The sequence below is a fragment of the Tachypleus tridentatus genome, chromosome 5, assembly GCF_004210375.1.
Source record: "Tachypleus tridentatus isolate NWPU-2018 chromosome 5, ASM421037v1, whole genome shotgun sequence".
Lineage (NCBI taxonomy): Eukaryota > Metazoa > Arthropoda > Merostomata > Xiphosura > Limulidae > Tachypleus > Tachypleus tridentatus.
Genome location: NC_134829.1, coordinates 28,810,964 through 28,824,844, shown reverse-complemented (window position 1 = coordinate 28,824,844; position 13,881 = coordinate 28,810,964). Strand labels below are relative to the sequence as shown.

The 13,881-nt window shown below is 36.0% G+C and overlaps 1 protein-coding gene across 1 annotated transcript in view; it reads right to left on the bottom strand.

Moving 5' to 3' along the window:
* Positions 1–294: 294 nt before the first annotated feature.
* LOC143250815 (aquaporin AQPAe.a-like) overlaps positions 295–13,881 on the bottom strand; it is a 39,577-nt gene continuing 25,990 nt past the window's right edge. Inside the window, exons 2-3 of the mRNA XM_076501862.1 lie at positions 6,217–6,297; positions 295–3,288 (exon numbers count right to left, since the gene is read on the bottom strand). Coding sequence (XP_076357977.1) covers positions 3,091–3,288; positions 6,217–6,297 — 279 coding nt within the window. The 3' untranslated portion in view covers positions 295–3,090. The remainder of the gene's footprint in view (positions 3,289–6,216; positions 6,298–13,881) is intronic.

Sequence of the window (13,881 nt, the reverse complement as noted above, 5' to 3'; positions counted from 1 at the left end):
TAACTGTAGCAACAACTAAATCAATGACTAACATTAGTTGTTTTACCAAAAGTAGGATTTGTAGTTTTATGTTAATAGTTTGTTGCTTGCTCACTCACTTGTATATAGATAACATTATTTGAGCCGCTACATACTGAAAAAATGTTTCCTTGTCTCCAACTAACAACTTGTTGATTTTGTTAACATTTCTGCATCTTGAGGTTATTTCTCTAGATGTTTTTATATGACACTCATAACTGCTTCAGTCCATCACTTTGAGAATATATTTATTAGAAATTGGTGATAAGAATTACACATGAAGTCACATGATTACATGTCTGACAAGTGGTAGTAGCTTTATGTAATTTCAATGCTAAAACGAAGCTTAACTTTTAAGTAGGCCCCGGCATGGCTAGGTGATTTGGGCTCTCTAATCGTAATCTGAGGGTCGCGAGTTCGAATTCCCGTCACACCAAATATGCTCGCCCTTTTAGCCTTGGAAGCGTTATGATATGCGGTCAATCCCACTATTCGTTGGTAAGTAGACCAAGAGTTGGCGGTGGTTGGTAATGACTAGCTGCCTTCCATCTAGTCTTTCACTGAAAAATTAGGGACGGCTAGCGTCGATAGCTCTTGTAGCTTTGTACGATATTCAAAACAAACAAACCTGTTAAGTTATTCTGTGGTCTTAGTTGAGTAACGTTATGATTACTGACGAACACAGACCTCTGGTGATATCAAATCATTTTAATCTGATAGCCTTTCAATTTATCCACTAAAGTTAATGTTGTAAATTTTTCCGTGAGGCGTGGAGCAGCTTCCTCAGGTTTTCTACTTTTTGCGGTATTTCTATTTTGTCTAATTTACTGGTGTCAAGTAACGTTTGTGTCTAATAAAAATCGGAATACATTATTTTACGACGAAACAGCATTTGTTACGTAGGACTAATTTCACGAAATCTAAATTTTGAATCGTATAATGAGCAGGGAAACAACATTTGTTAGGTAGGACTAATTTCACGAAATCTAAATTTTGAATCGTATAATGAGCAGGGAAACAACATTTGTTACGTAGGACTAATTTCACGAAATCTAAATTTTGAATCGTATAATGAGCAGGGAAACAACATTTGTTACGTAGGACTAATTTCACGAAATCTAAATTTTGAATCGTATAATGAGCAGGGAAACAACATTTGTTACGTAGGACTAATTTCACAAAATCTAAATTTTGAATCGTATCATGAGCAGGGAAACAACATTTAAACTATTTAGATTCGCGTTTTGTTCTCTTAGGAAGACTTCGCAAGTCATAGATGAGGTTTACACAGTGAACAAATAATTCTTGTTCTTCAAATTACTGCAAACAAAACATTTTTTCTCTTTCTGTAACCTCGTTCCAACAGTCATTATCAATCAATAAGTCGCTTCATTTAAAAGAAATATTTAAACTTGTACAAATAAACGCCACTTATGGAAAAAGGGAAATATTAAGTTTCATTTGAAATGTTGACTTATTTTAACATCACTTTATCCTTTTGCATATAAAAAGACATTTTTAAACTGTTGGTTTTCTTTCTTTTGAATTTTGCGCAAAGCTACACGAGGGCTATCTACATCAGCCGTCCCTAATTTAGCAGTGTAAGACTAGAGGGAAGGCAGCTAGTCATCAACACCCACCGCCAACTGTTGGGCTACTCTTCTACCAACGTATAGTGGGATTGAACATCACCTTATAACGCTCCAAGACTGAAATGGCGAGCATATTTGGTGAAACGGGGATTCGAATCCGCGACCTTCAGATCATGAGTGGAGCGCCCTATATACATGTGTACCTTGCCCGTAGAGCTTACATTAGGTGTAACCCGCTATTCTGAGGAAGTTAAATGTAAAACGAATCGTTCGATGGTATGTGAGCGCCCGAAACTAGCAACGTGTGATGTTCCAACAGGCTAACAACAATACTAATGTTTGGCTGTACTTACATATAGATATATACAAAAACAGTCAGATTTCCAAGAAAGCTTTAATAATTATAAAAGTTACAAATATAATTAAAGCTGTTTAACCCTAAGCGAAATCAAATAGCTTTTAACAAATGTTTTTAAAAAAGTTAACACCAGTTACGTAGGAAAGTTATTGAATTAGAGTGAAGATAAGTTATAGTTAGAAGTATATATATAAAACGTTAGTTAAATGAACGAACGCTATCCTAATAAAACCACCATAAAAACACTTTTAGTTAGATACTAGGCCATTTGTGTTTGTTTGCTTTTGACGACAAAGAATACTAGAAATGGGTAAAATTGGATATATACACTCTGTAACCATAAGAATAAAAATAACAGAAACAAAGATTAAATTTGTTGTGACTTCTTACATTTCACAGATGGCGTGCTGCCTTGTCACGTGCGCTTTTAATGATAATTCATGATGACTTGAAAGGTAAAAAAATTAAATTAGAAGTTGGTTGGGAAAACAAAATATTATTATACGCTTTATAATTAGTTTTATACACACACGTATATATATATATATATTCATAATATTATTTGTGTATTGACGTCAGCAACGAAACTACAAGTTATCCATTATTTATCAGACACATTCTGTCGTCAGAAAGGAGCGTATCGTGATACTACCAGAAGATGAAAGAAAAGACGTTATTGTTTTTATAGGACTGTCTGATAGATTTTCACACAGCTTGATTTTTATCAAATGTGTATAATAACATTCATAATCATCATTCCGACCAAATACTTGTAACTTTGCGAATTTTCTAGCTTTCAAAACATGAGCTAAAAAATACACAGCAATAAAGTAACATTTGGTTGTTTCTTTTTAGTTGCTTTTTGTCCTTATAATTTTGGTGGATATAACTTTTGAAACTTGTTAATATGTTTTATATGGTAACTAGAAAAAAATTATATACTATTGTTCATTATACAATTACCAAACAAGCATAATTAAAATAAAATTTCCTAAATCGTTTTATATGAAAACTACGTTTTACAACTTAAAAAGGGCTCAAAAATTTGTTCTTTAAACACAGCTGAGACATCTACTCTGGATCATACACTTCACACTCGCCTCGCTGTCGTGACGTCATTACTCACGCTCGACAATCGTTCGATATAGCCGTGAATTCCGTTTCATTGTTACTGAGGGCGCTGTGATCACGCATCATTTCTCGAGCCGACTTCCGGCGGAAGGAACGCTTCAGTTGCTGAGTGGTTCGAGATGTATCTTGGTTGTATTCGTACGTAAATCCTCCAATAATACCACCAAGCATTGGTCCTATCCAATACACCTTAAAAAAGAAAACAACAACAACATTTATTTAAGGTTTATATGCGATATCAGGCCTACAGTAAAACCCTCAGAAACGCAGAGTTACGTTATGAGGTTTTAACGTTTTGGACAATAGAATGGATTACAGTTCTGAAGATGGTACGTTCCTCTCAGCACACTTTTTTCACATATCTGAGTATGAGAGTTTTAATCCTTCATTAAAAATCAAGTGTAAGAGTTAGGGGGAATCCTTACAAGCATTATTTCTCACAATTCCAAGGAGTTAATACTGTGTGCACGTCACCAGAAGACTTTCGTTAGATTTCGCAATACGTTTGAAGCAAGAACATTCCATAGTTTACAAACTTGTTTCGTACCTTGAGACACTACAGTTTTAATACATAGGGGATAAAATTAAAATTTTAACCGAAATTAGAAATTGCTGGTTAATCGTGAAATTGCTATGAAAAGTATCTAAATTAAAATAAATGCTCCAATAAAATACACAAACAAGTAAGGTGATATTAGTGGGATAGATTTTTAAATGAATTTAATCACTACTTTACCTTTTGTTCCGTATAGCTAAATGAAGCTGTTTGAATTTACCAACTAAAGTAAATTTTGTTTGTTTTTTAATTTCGCGCAAAGCTACACGAGGGCTAGATAGCATATAAAAGCAAACAAATAAACTGGAAAAAAATAAAATTTTGTTTCTTTGTTTGTTTTTAATTTCGTACAAAGCTACTCGAGGACTATCTGTGCTAGCCGTCCCTAATTTAGCAGAGTAAGACTAGAGGGAAGGCAGCTAGTCATCACCACCCACCGTCAACTCTTGGACTACTCTTTTACCAACGAATAGTGGGATTGACCGTCACATTATAACGCCCCACGGCTGAAAGGGCGAGCATGTTTGGCGCGACGGGGATGCGAACCCGCGACCCTCAGATTACGAGTCGCACGCCCTAACACGCATTAAAATTTTAACTAAAAGTTGGGATCATTGATTATTCGTAGAATTGCTATAAAACGTATCAAAAACCAATATAAATGTTGTAATAAAAAGTACAGAAACAGATGAGGTGATACTAGTTGGATAGGTTTCAAAATAATTTTCAGCCCTTCCTTTAGGGGTCTGGCATGGCCTGGTGGTTAAGGCACTCTAGTTGTAATCCGAGGGTCGCAGGTACGAGTTCCCGTCACACCAAACATGCTCGTCCTTCGTAAATTGTGTTTAGAAGATATTTAAGTCAATGCATGATATTTTTATTTAAAAAATATTTATATATTTATATGGAATGTCACATAAACAGGAGAAGTCTTGTAGAGATAGTTCGTGTCATCTAGAGGTCAGCCCCGCTTACGTGTTCAGATACGTAGGTAGTACACGAAACAATTGCTGTTTCGGATATTTTTGAATTGTAATACTGGAAACTTTAGCGAACGTTTTAACATATTATTACTATATATGCACACATTATATCGTAACTAATATTTTGAACGGTCAGTTTTTCGCTTAAGAATTCAATAGGGTGTTATTGAGGTTTTTCTAGCGCATGCATCATTTGGAAACCTTGCTAATCTTCACTGTTAAGTACTACAGTTTTTAATAATATTTATTTTATGACACGAGACACCAGAGTTTTGATATTTTGTTTCATATTTTCCGATTCCCCAGTGTCTCATCTATAATACAGTGGGCTTATAACATCAAAAAACGAGGCTTTAATGCCTACGGCTGGTAGATCACAGATAACTAATTGTGTAACTTCACAACAGATCAGAGACAATGCAGTTTGAATGTCAATTTCATACACTAAAGTTTTAACATTTATTTTATACCATGAGGCTACAGTATTAATGCTTGCTTTATGGAGTGAGACACAACAGTTTTAACATCTTTTATACCTTACACACTACAAGTAATATTTGTTTCATAAAATTATGCACTATAGATTAACAGTTGTTTCATGCAATGAGACTTAATAGTTTTGATATTTGTTTTAGACCTTGAAACACTAAGCTTGGTCATTGTTTCACAATGTGAGACACTACAGTTCTATAAAATATTAATTTTATATTACGAATTATAACAGTTTCCTGTTGGTTTTGCTGTAATTCGTTAAACACACTTCAACAATAGTTTCACGCTTAAATTTAAAATGTTTTTTTTGTTTGTCTTGAATTTCGCGCAAAGCTACTCGAGGGCTATCTGCGCTAGCCATCCCTAATTTAGTAGTGTAAGACTAGAGGGAAGGCAGCTAATCATCATCACCCACCGCCAACTCTTGGGCTACTCTTTTACCAACGAATAGTGGGATTGGCCGTAACATTATAATGCCCTCACGGCTGAAAGGGCAAGCATGTTTGGTGCGACGGGGATTCGAACCCGCAACCCTTGAATTAGGAGTCAAGTATCTTAACCCACCTGGCCATGCCGAGCCGTGTTGTTTTTTTGTTATGTTATAACGAATGTGTAAAATAATGTTTTACAAAATTCTTTCTTTTTTATTTCTTATATTCAGAGAATATTCTTAACGTTCGTAAATGTTTGTAAAAACATTTTAGCGATGACGTATAAATCCTCGTATATGAATTCATGATTCGTAGCATTATAAAGAAACATCTAAATGAAATAATTATGGAGTTTTTTTTCAAGAAGATCAAGATCCTTAGCATGGCTAAAGATTTGAAGAAAATAAAGCTGATTTGACAAAACTGTAAACAAAGTTGCCATTTTTCCTGTAAGTTTGACATCACGTTTTCCGCAATAACCCCACAGTGAGAAAAATGAAAAATATATATATGCAAAAAAGCCACAACATTTATGTTTTGGTGTATCACACTTATCTAGTGCGTTTTGTTGATTGACTGAACGAAATTTGAAGCAAAGGTATTTATTTTGTATTTATTAAAACCAGAAAGGAACAAATAAACTGATAACACTAACCCAGTGAAGGCGCCATCTACCGGTAACAACCGCTGGTCCAAGAACACGAGCTGGGTTGAGTCCTGCTCCTGTATATGGAAACTACAAAAAAACAAAGTTCGATTTAATGAGGATAACCTTAACTCTCACATTTCACCATCGAAAAGGTTAAATGGTATTCTTATACCTTATAAACGTATTTATTTACGTTCGTACATATGTGTATACACAAATATATTTATTTACAGTTTCAAACCAAAATTTTTAGATTTTGTGGTTGTTTCAAATCAGATTTATTAAAGGATAATAAAACAAACGTGCTTAGTATTTTTACTTTCTTAGTTATATATATATATATTTTAAGGCTGTTTTTCCGTCTGGAAGATCTGTTTATTTCTTAATAATTATTTATTATTATTAATTTAACAAGAACAATTCAGCAAGAATCTATACTATTGTAGGAATTTAAACAGCGTTTTCATGTTGTTTATAACTTCTATAAAAGACAAGTTTTTACTGCTGTATCTTTCGTTTACTGAGTTGATGACCGTTTAGATAGGCCCGGCATGGCCAGGTGGTTGTAATCCCCTCTCACCCTTTCAGCCGTGGAGGCGTTAGAATGTGACGGTCAGTCTCACTATTCGTTGGTAAAAGAGTAGTCCAAGAGTTGGCGGTAGGTAGTGATGACTAGCTGTCTTCCCTCTGGTCTTACCCTGCTAAATTAGAGATAGCCCTCGTGTAGCTTTGCGCGAAGTTCAAAACAAACAAACCATTCAGATAAACCATCTGAAAACGATGAGCAGCCCTAACAGAATAGTGTGCTTGTAGAGTACATATTGAACTAATAAAACTAGCTATACCTAAAATCAGAAACAAGGTAAACTTCAACAGAAACACGTGTTGTAGAAACTGTGTCAAGAAAGTTGCTGAATTGATTCTCAACAACAAAACGTGTTGTGTAAACAGCTTCACAATCTGTTGACGTTACTGAGCTATTTTTCAACACCCGTCTTACACTCCTGAAGAGCTGTACAGCATGAAAGAAAAACTCCGCGTTCCTATACGAAACCACACTGCTCCAAAATTGCAGTTTATATTCTGGAAATAGTTTTGCTCTTCTGATTGTGAGAACAATTTTGATAGTCTGTGGTCATGTTTCAGCTAGTCTTCAACAGTAACGTGTTTTGGGAACAAACATAATACCTGACGAAATATATGCTTGTTGTCGACAAGAGTACAAAATCGCTATATGTGGGTGAACTCGAGAGAACAGTTCACTCCCTAAAAGTGTTTTTCAGTTGCTACTTGTTAAAAGTTTAATATTTATATGTTTCAACTGCACTGATTACACTTTCAGTGTTAACTTCCAGAATTAAATGTACTAATTTTGTAGACAATGAAACTTTTTCGTACAACAGGTATTTCTGTCTCAAGACAGCAGCAACTCTTCCACGGTATTGTGGTTGTCCACACAATCCTTGTTACTGTCGGAATATGTGACTGTCCCCACTATTCTTGCTACTGTCTGAATATGTGACTGTCCCCACTATTCTTGTTACTGTCTGAATATGTGACTGTCCCCACTATTCTTGTTACTGTCGGAATATGTGACTGTCCCCACTATTCTTGTTACTGTCTGAATATGTGACTGTCCCCACTATTCTTGTTACTGTCTGAATATGTGACTGTCCCCACTATTCTTGCTACTGTCGGAATATGTGACTGTCCCCACTATTCTTGTCACTGTCTGAACATGTGACTGTCCCCACTATTCTTGCTACTGTCGGAATATGTGACTGTCCCCACTATTCTTGTTACTGTCTGATATGTGACTGTCCACACTATTCTTGTTACTGTCTGAATATGTGACTGTCCTCACTATTCTTGCTACTGTCGGAATATGTGACTGTCCTCACTATTCTTGCTACTGTCTGAATATGTGACTGTCCCCACTATTCTTGTTACTGACTCATAAACACCCATGAAGTTGTAGCCAAAGCACGGGATGCATTTATCGCAGAACGGCTTGTTTGTTTGTTTTAAATTAAGCACAAAGCTACACAAAGGGCTTTCAGTATTCTGCCAATCACGGGTATCGAAACCTGGTTTCTATCGTTGTAAGTCCGCAGAAATGCCGCTGTGCAACTAGGGGTGGGCTCGAGGAATGGCGAAAAGTTATCTATGTTATTCTTATAAAGTGTGTTATTTTTTATTCAGGAAGTAGCTAAAAGTTGCCCTCATGTAACCAATTTATTCCCATAGCTTAACTAGTCATTATAATTTAAAATAAACGGAAAGTCAAGACGTTTGTCTATTTGTTTCTGGCAAAGCTACTAATACTACTTGCTGCTGTCCATAATTTTGAAATGACAATCACAAGGAAGGCAACTAACTGGTCAGCAGCACTCATCAAAAACACAGCTGAAAGGATAAATATATTCGGCACAGGGTTTCGATCCCGCGACCCATAGATTGGGAGTTGAGAGCTCTACCTACCTGGATATTCCAACCCAGCGTTAACAGAATATGAAAACAAAGCCACATTCCATTTCCTTAATTTGTCCTCAAACTGCTTGCACAGATGATGGAGTGCGTTATATTAAACGATACTAAATGTTCGAATCAGCAGTTAAGACACTTGGCAACCACAGCCGATATAAAGTCATAGTGGAACGACACACGTCAAAAATAAATATAGAGACTTTGATGTAATGCAGTTGGTGTTACGGGTAATCCTACCAGAAATTGATTGCTTTTGGGAATGAGATGTGAGAGCCCTTATTGATGTAAATTAATTATATACTCAGTTCATAAATATATTTTATTCAGATCTGGGATTATAAATTTCATAGATGTTGTGTTTAATGGCATTGAAAAACAAAGACATATGTATTAACTTGGAGAACCAGGACCATCCAACAAGTCGTACCCCAGGTATGTTAAGCAAATTATGGCGTTTTTTTAACAGGAAAAAATACAAGCACAAATGTAAATAACAAAATACGCCCAAGTGCCACAGACACGGTGCGCAAATTTATTGAGAAAAGTCTTTTTCATTAAAAAAACACGATAAAGTCACGTGTATACATGTTCCTTCCATAATATACCTGCTAAACCTTTCGCATACTCCAAACAGATGGAGAATGAAACAAGAATTCATGTTATTTTATGCTAACACGTATTGGTCAGTTAATCTTACGCAGCATCTACGGATTTTTGTACGATTTGATTATTGAAATGGGAGCTGAGAAACCCTCGTTCTCGCACACTGGATGGATTATAAAAATTTTCAGTGAGGAGTGGTGTGCTTTGGATACGACAGCCTTATGGCGAAGTCTTTTACAATAAAAACTACGCTGTAGGTATACTGTCAAATACATGGTCGTCAGATAAAACATGATCTGAAATGAAAACATGAATTGTAACGACGTGGTTATGTTCGAAAATCCTCTTAATGCAATATACTCGACTTTTGTATAAGTCGTGTCTCTACTGAAATTAAGCCTTGCATTTTTAATAACCTGAACGTAACATAAACGACGTCCACTAAAGAGGACGTTTCGTATAATCATAAAATATAATATGTAAACTTTTTCATTTGATGAATGATCTGTTTTGTGTTTTATTTCTCATAAATGAAATAGATGTACGTGAACACAGGCGCATATTTCGTAAGAAGAAGCAATGTTAAAGAAATGCTTGTCATATCTGGACAATATACCACTGACTTGCTTTTACGTGCTGGATTTACTTGTCTTTGGGTATTCCAAAGTTATTTGATAATCCTCAGGTCAGTATTTGTGGCGGTGTCGTTTTTGTTGTTGTTGTGTTATTCACGATAATTGCTGAATGTGATTAATATATTTCCTTTAATGAAATATAAAATGTTGTTTTGAAGTAAGCACAAAGTTACACAATGGGCTATCTGTGCTCTGCCCACCACGGGTATCGAAACCTGGTTTTTAGCGTTGTAAGTCCGCAGACATACCGCTGATCCACTGGGGGGGGGGATATAATGTGAATTATGTTTTCTTTTCATTGAAAATGATTCACAATCAAAGTGTGAGAATCGTTATAGAAACAGGTGACCAAAAATGTAGCATACTTTTTTTTTCCAACCAGAAAGAATTTTATCGTTGAAGGCGACGTGTCACAGCCATAATCAGCCATCATAACTGCTAGGAACGTTAACTATTGGTGTGGAAGAAAAGAAGCTTTATTTCAAACTGACTTATGACCAACTAGAAAAAGTTAAATAAAATATTAAAAACTCACAAGTCATCGTTTTTTTCAAGGTGTTGATTATTACCAAAAAAAAAAAGATCCATACATTTCTATTCCGATACCAGTCGTGTTTGAATCAGAAAATACGTTTCGAACCAATGATTACGTTGAGTTATATCCAATGTTTTCGAATGCTTTCGTAAAGGAAAGAATTTTGGAAACTTTTCAAAAAATGAAACTTTTACTGAAGGACATCAAAAAGACACTTTGAATGTTTTGAGATTTTTTTTGAAAACAGATGGAATGTCGTTTAGAAATGTGTTGCCTTTCATCTATAGTTCTCGACGTATTAATTCATACACATCCAAGCATAAATGCCGCTTTGAAACTTGTAGCTTTTCATCTATAAATACCAACCTGCTAATTAATACATGTCTAAGTATAAATGTTCAAAAAGTCTATAGTAGGCTGTGTTTCATAGTCAACCACTCAATAATTTTTAAACTTGAAAATTTATTGCTAGCATATATATACACTGATCTAAGTTTCAGTTCGTTAATGCAATGTTGTTCGCACAATTTGCTTTACGTGTTTAAGAATCTCGAATAAAGGAATAGATTCTCATCTCATTTTACATATTTCATTGAAAATAATAGTTTGTTTGTATTAAGCAGAAGACTACACAATGGGCTATCTGCGCTCTGCCCACCACGGCTATCGAAACCTGGTTTATAGCGGTCCGCAGACATACTGGGAGAATGGAAAAATAATTGAAACTTTATAGCATGTGATGCTTTTCTAAACCTTATAACTTATTTTGCTTCTACCTCATACAGAATGTCGTTTTGTACACCTATTGGCTGACAGATAACCGAGTTTAATATGTTATAACACATCAGCTAACGGTGGCGTTGTATGTTATACATTGCCATAAGTGGTAACATGGTCGTTGTGAGTGGCAATGGTTTAGGACAAGGTGCTGTAATGCCTACAATTAAGAAATTATAAAATGGCCATCTTTAAATCAACCATATCAGTCCGATCTAGCCCCATGTGGCTACCGCCGTTTGACCAACACGTCCTGAAAATTAATGCTATAAAAATAACAAAATTCGCAAAACCATATCTACATTTTACAAAACAGTTATGACCAAAATCACGGGTTTGATTTGAAGATGGCGCAAAGCTACACCAGAATTATCTTTGCTAGCCGTCTCTACTTTAGTAGAGATAGACTAGAGCGAAGACAACTACTCACCGCCAACTCTTGAGTTACTCTTTTCTCAACGAATAGCGGAACTGATCATCATGGATGAAAGGGGAAACATGTTCGGTGGCGGAGGCTCGAACCGGCGGCCCTCAGATTTCGAGTCGAGCACCCAAAACGCCAGGATATGCCAGGCCTCGAAAATCACGAAGAGATGAAGGATTTATACTACACTTAACTATATTACACTTAATGAATGAGTGGTTATATTATCTTAAATCACTCTCTGTCTCAACGCCATTTTCTATCCATATTAAAAGTTACCGGATTTACAACGTTAAAATCGATGGTGCGATTCTCGTCGGTGAACTCAGCAAATAACCCGATGTGGCTTTGCTATAAGAAAACACTCATACATTAAAAATTGCAGGTACTGATTACATATTTATTTCTATGTCTTAGCTGAGTACTTCCCGAGGTTCTTACTTTATTCTCTGTGATTCGATAAATAAATGAATTTGGGTAAATAAGAGTGATATGAAACTGAACCAGCCTCATCACTCAACGTGTTAAAATATGTCACCTGTTGTTGTTTTTTCGAAAACACAACACTATAAATTATTCAGCCGATTTGTTTTAAAGATATGAGTTTAATCTAAAACGAGTGATTTAGAGATTAACAATTCTGGACTGTGCATCTAAAAACTGGTAGTTCGTTATCCGTGGGCTCGGCATGGCCAAGCGCGTTATGGCGTTCGACTCGTAATCCGAGGGTCGCGGGTTCGAATCCCGGTCGCACCAAACATGCTCGCCCTTTCAGCCGTGGGGGCGTTACAATGTGACGGTCAATACCACTATTCGTTGGTAAAAGAGTAGTCCAAGAGTTGGCGGTGGGTGGTGATGACTAGCTGCCTTCCCTTTAGTCATACACTGCTAAATTAGGGACGGCTAGCGCAGGTAGCCCTTGTGTAGCTTTGCGCGAAATTAAAAAAAACAAAACAAATTGTTATCCGTTGATATAAATACGCATTCTGTCTTTTATAACTGTGGATGCACAATAAAAGTGACAGTAAATTCTTGCTTTTCAATCAGACAAGAGTTGGCAATAGGTTCTTTTTAACCAGTTGTCTTCCCTTTGATTTATTAGCTCAAAACCAGGAACAGCTATGCGCAAGTAGCACCTGTGTCGTCTTGCTCTAAATTGAGAGAAATAAAAAAAAAACTCAGCAAAAAAAAATCCAAAATAAATGCAGACGATTTTATTCTACGAGCACCTATTTAAACAATCAAAACGATTTGTGTGTGAAAAATACAGCGAACATATCAAGACAAAAACATTAATCGATACTATACTTAAGGTTACTGGAGAAACTGAGAGAGAAGAAATAAACCAAATAAAAAATCCAAAATAAATTCACAAACGTGTATTCTACGAGCACCTATTTAAAAAAATTCAATACGGAACCGTGTGTGTGTGAAAAGCACTGCTAACATATCTAGACAAAAACACTAATCAATACTACTTAAGGTTCAGGGAAGTATGAATAATAGCATTCTTAATGAGCTTCACGAGTTATAATCTGCTTAGTAGCCTGCTATTACAAAATACATTTGTACACAAACATGTGCGTGATCGTTAATTTCAGTTGAAGACGAAGTGCTGTATAAAAAATAAACGTTTTACATGAATCTACTTGATTATAAGCTTTAACACTTTATATCTGCGCCAGATTTCATTAGGTAAAATATTTTGAAAACGGATTACCAAGACTTGTTTTGAGCATAGACAGAAAGAGGAACATTATTCAAAACTGTTCCCCCCTCAATGGCACAACAGTATGTTTGTGGACTATCACCACTATAAACCGGGCTTCGATATCCTTGGTGGGCTGAGCACAGCTAGCCCACAGTGTAGCTTTGCGCTTGACTCCAAAGAAACAAAAATTCTTCAGAAAAGATCGTTTGAGGGAGTGGTGCAGTTCTCGAAAAAAAAAAAGCAGAGACACTCTGCTGGTGAAATGATTTGGTTTATTTTGAATTTCGCGCAAAGTTACTCGAGGGCTATCTGTGCTAGCCGTTCCTAATTTAGCAGTGTAAGACTAGAGGGAAAGCAGCTAGTCATCACCACCCACCGCTAATTCTTGGGATACTCTTTTACCAACAAATAGTGGGATTGACCATCACATTATAACGCCTCCACGGCTGAAAGGGCGAGCATGTTTGGTGTGACGGCGATTCGAACCCGCAACCCTCAG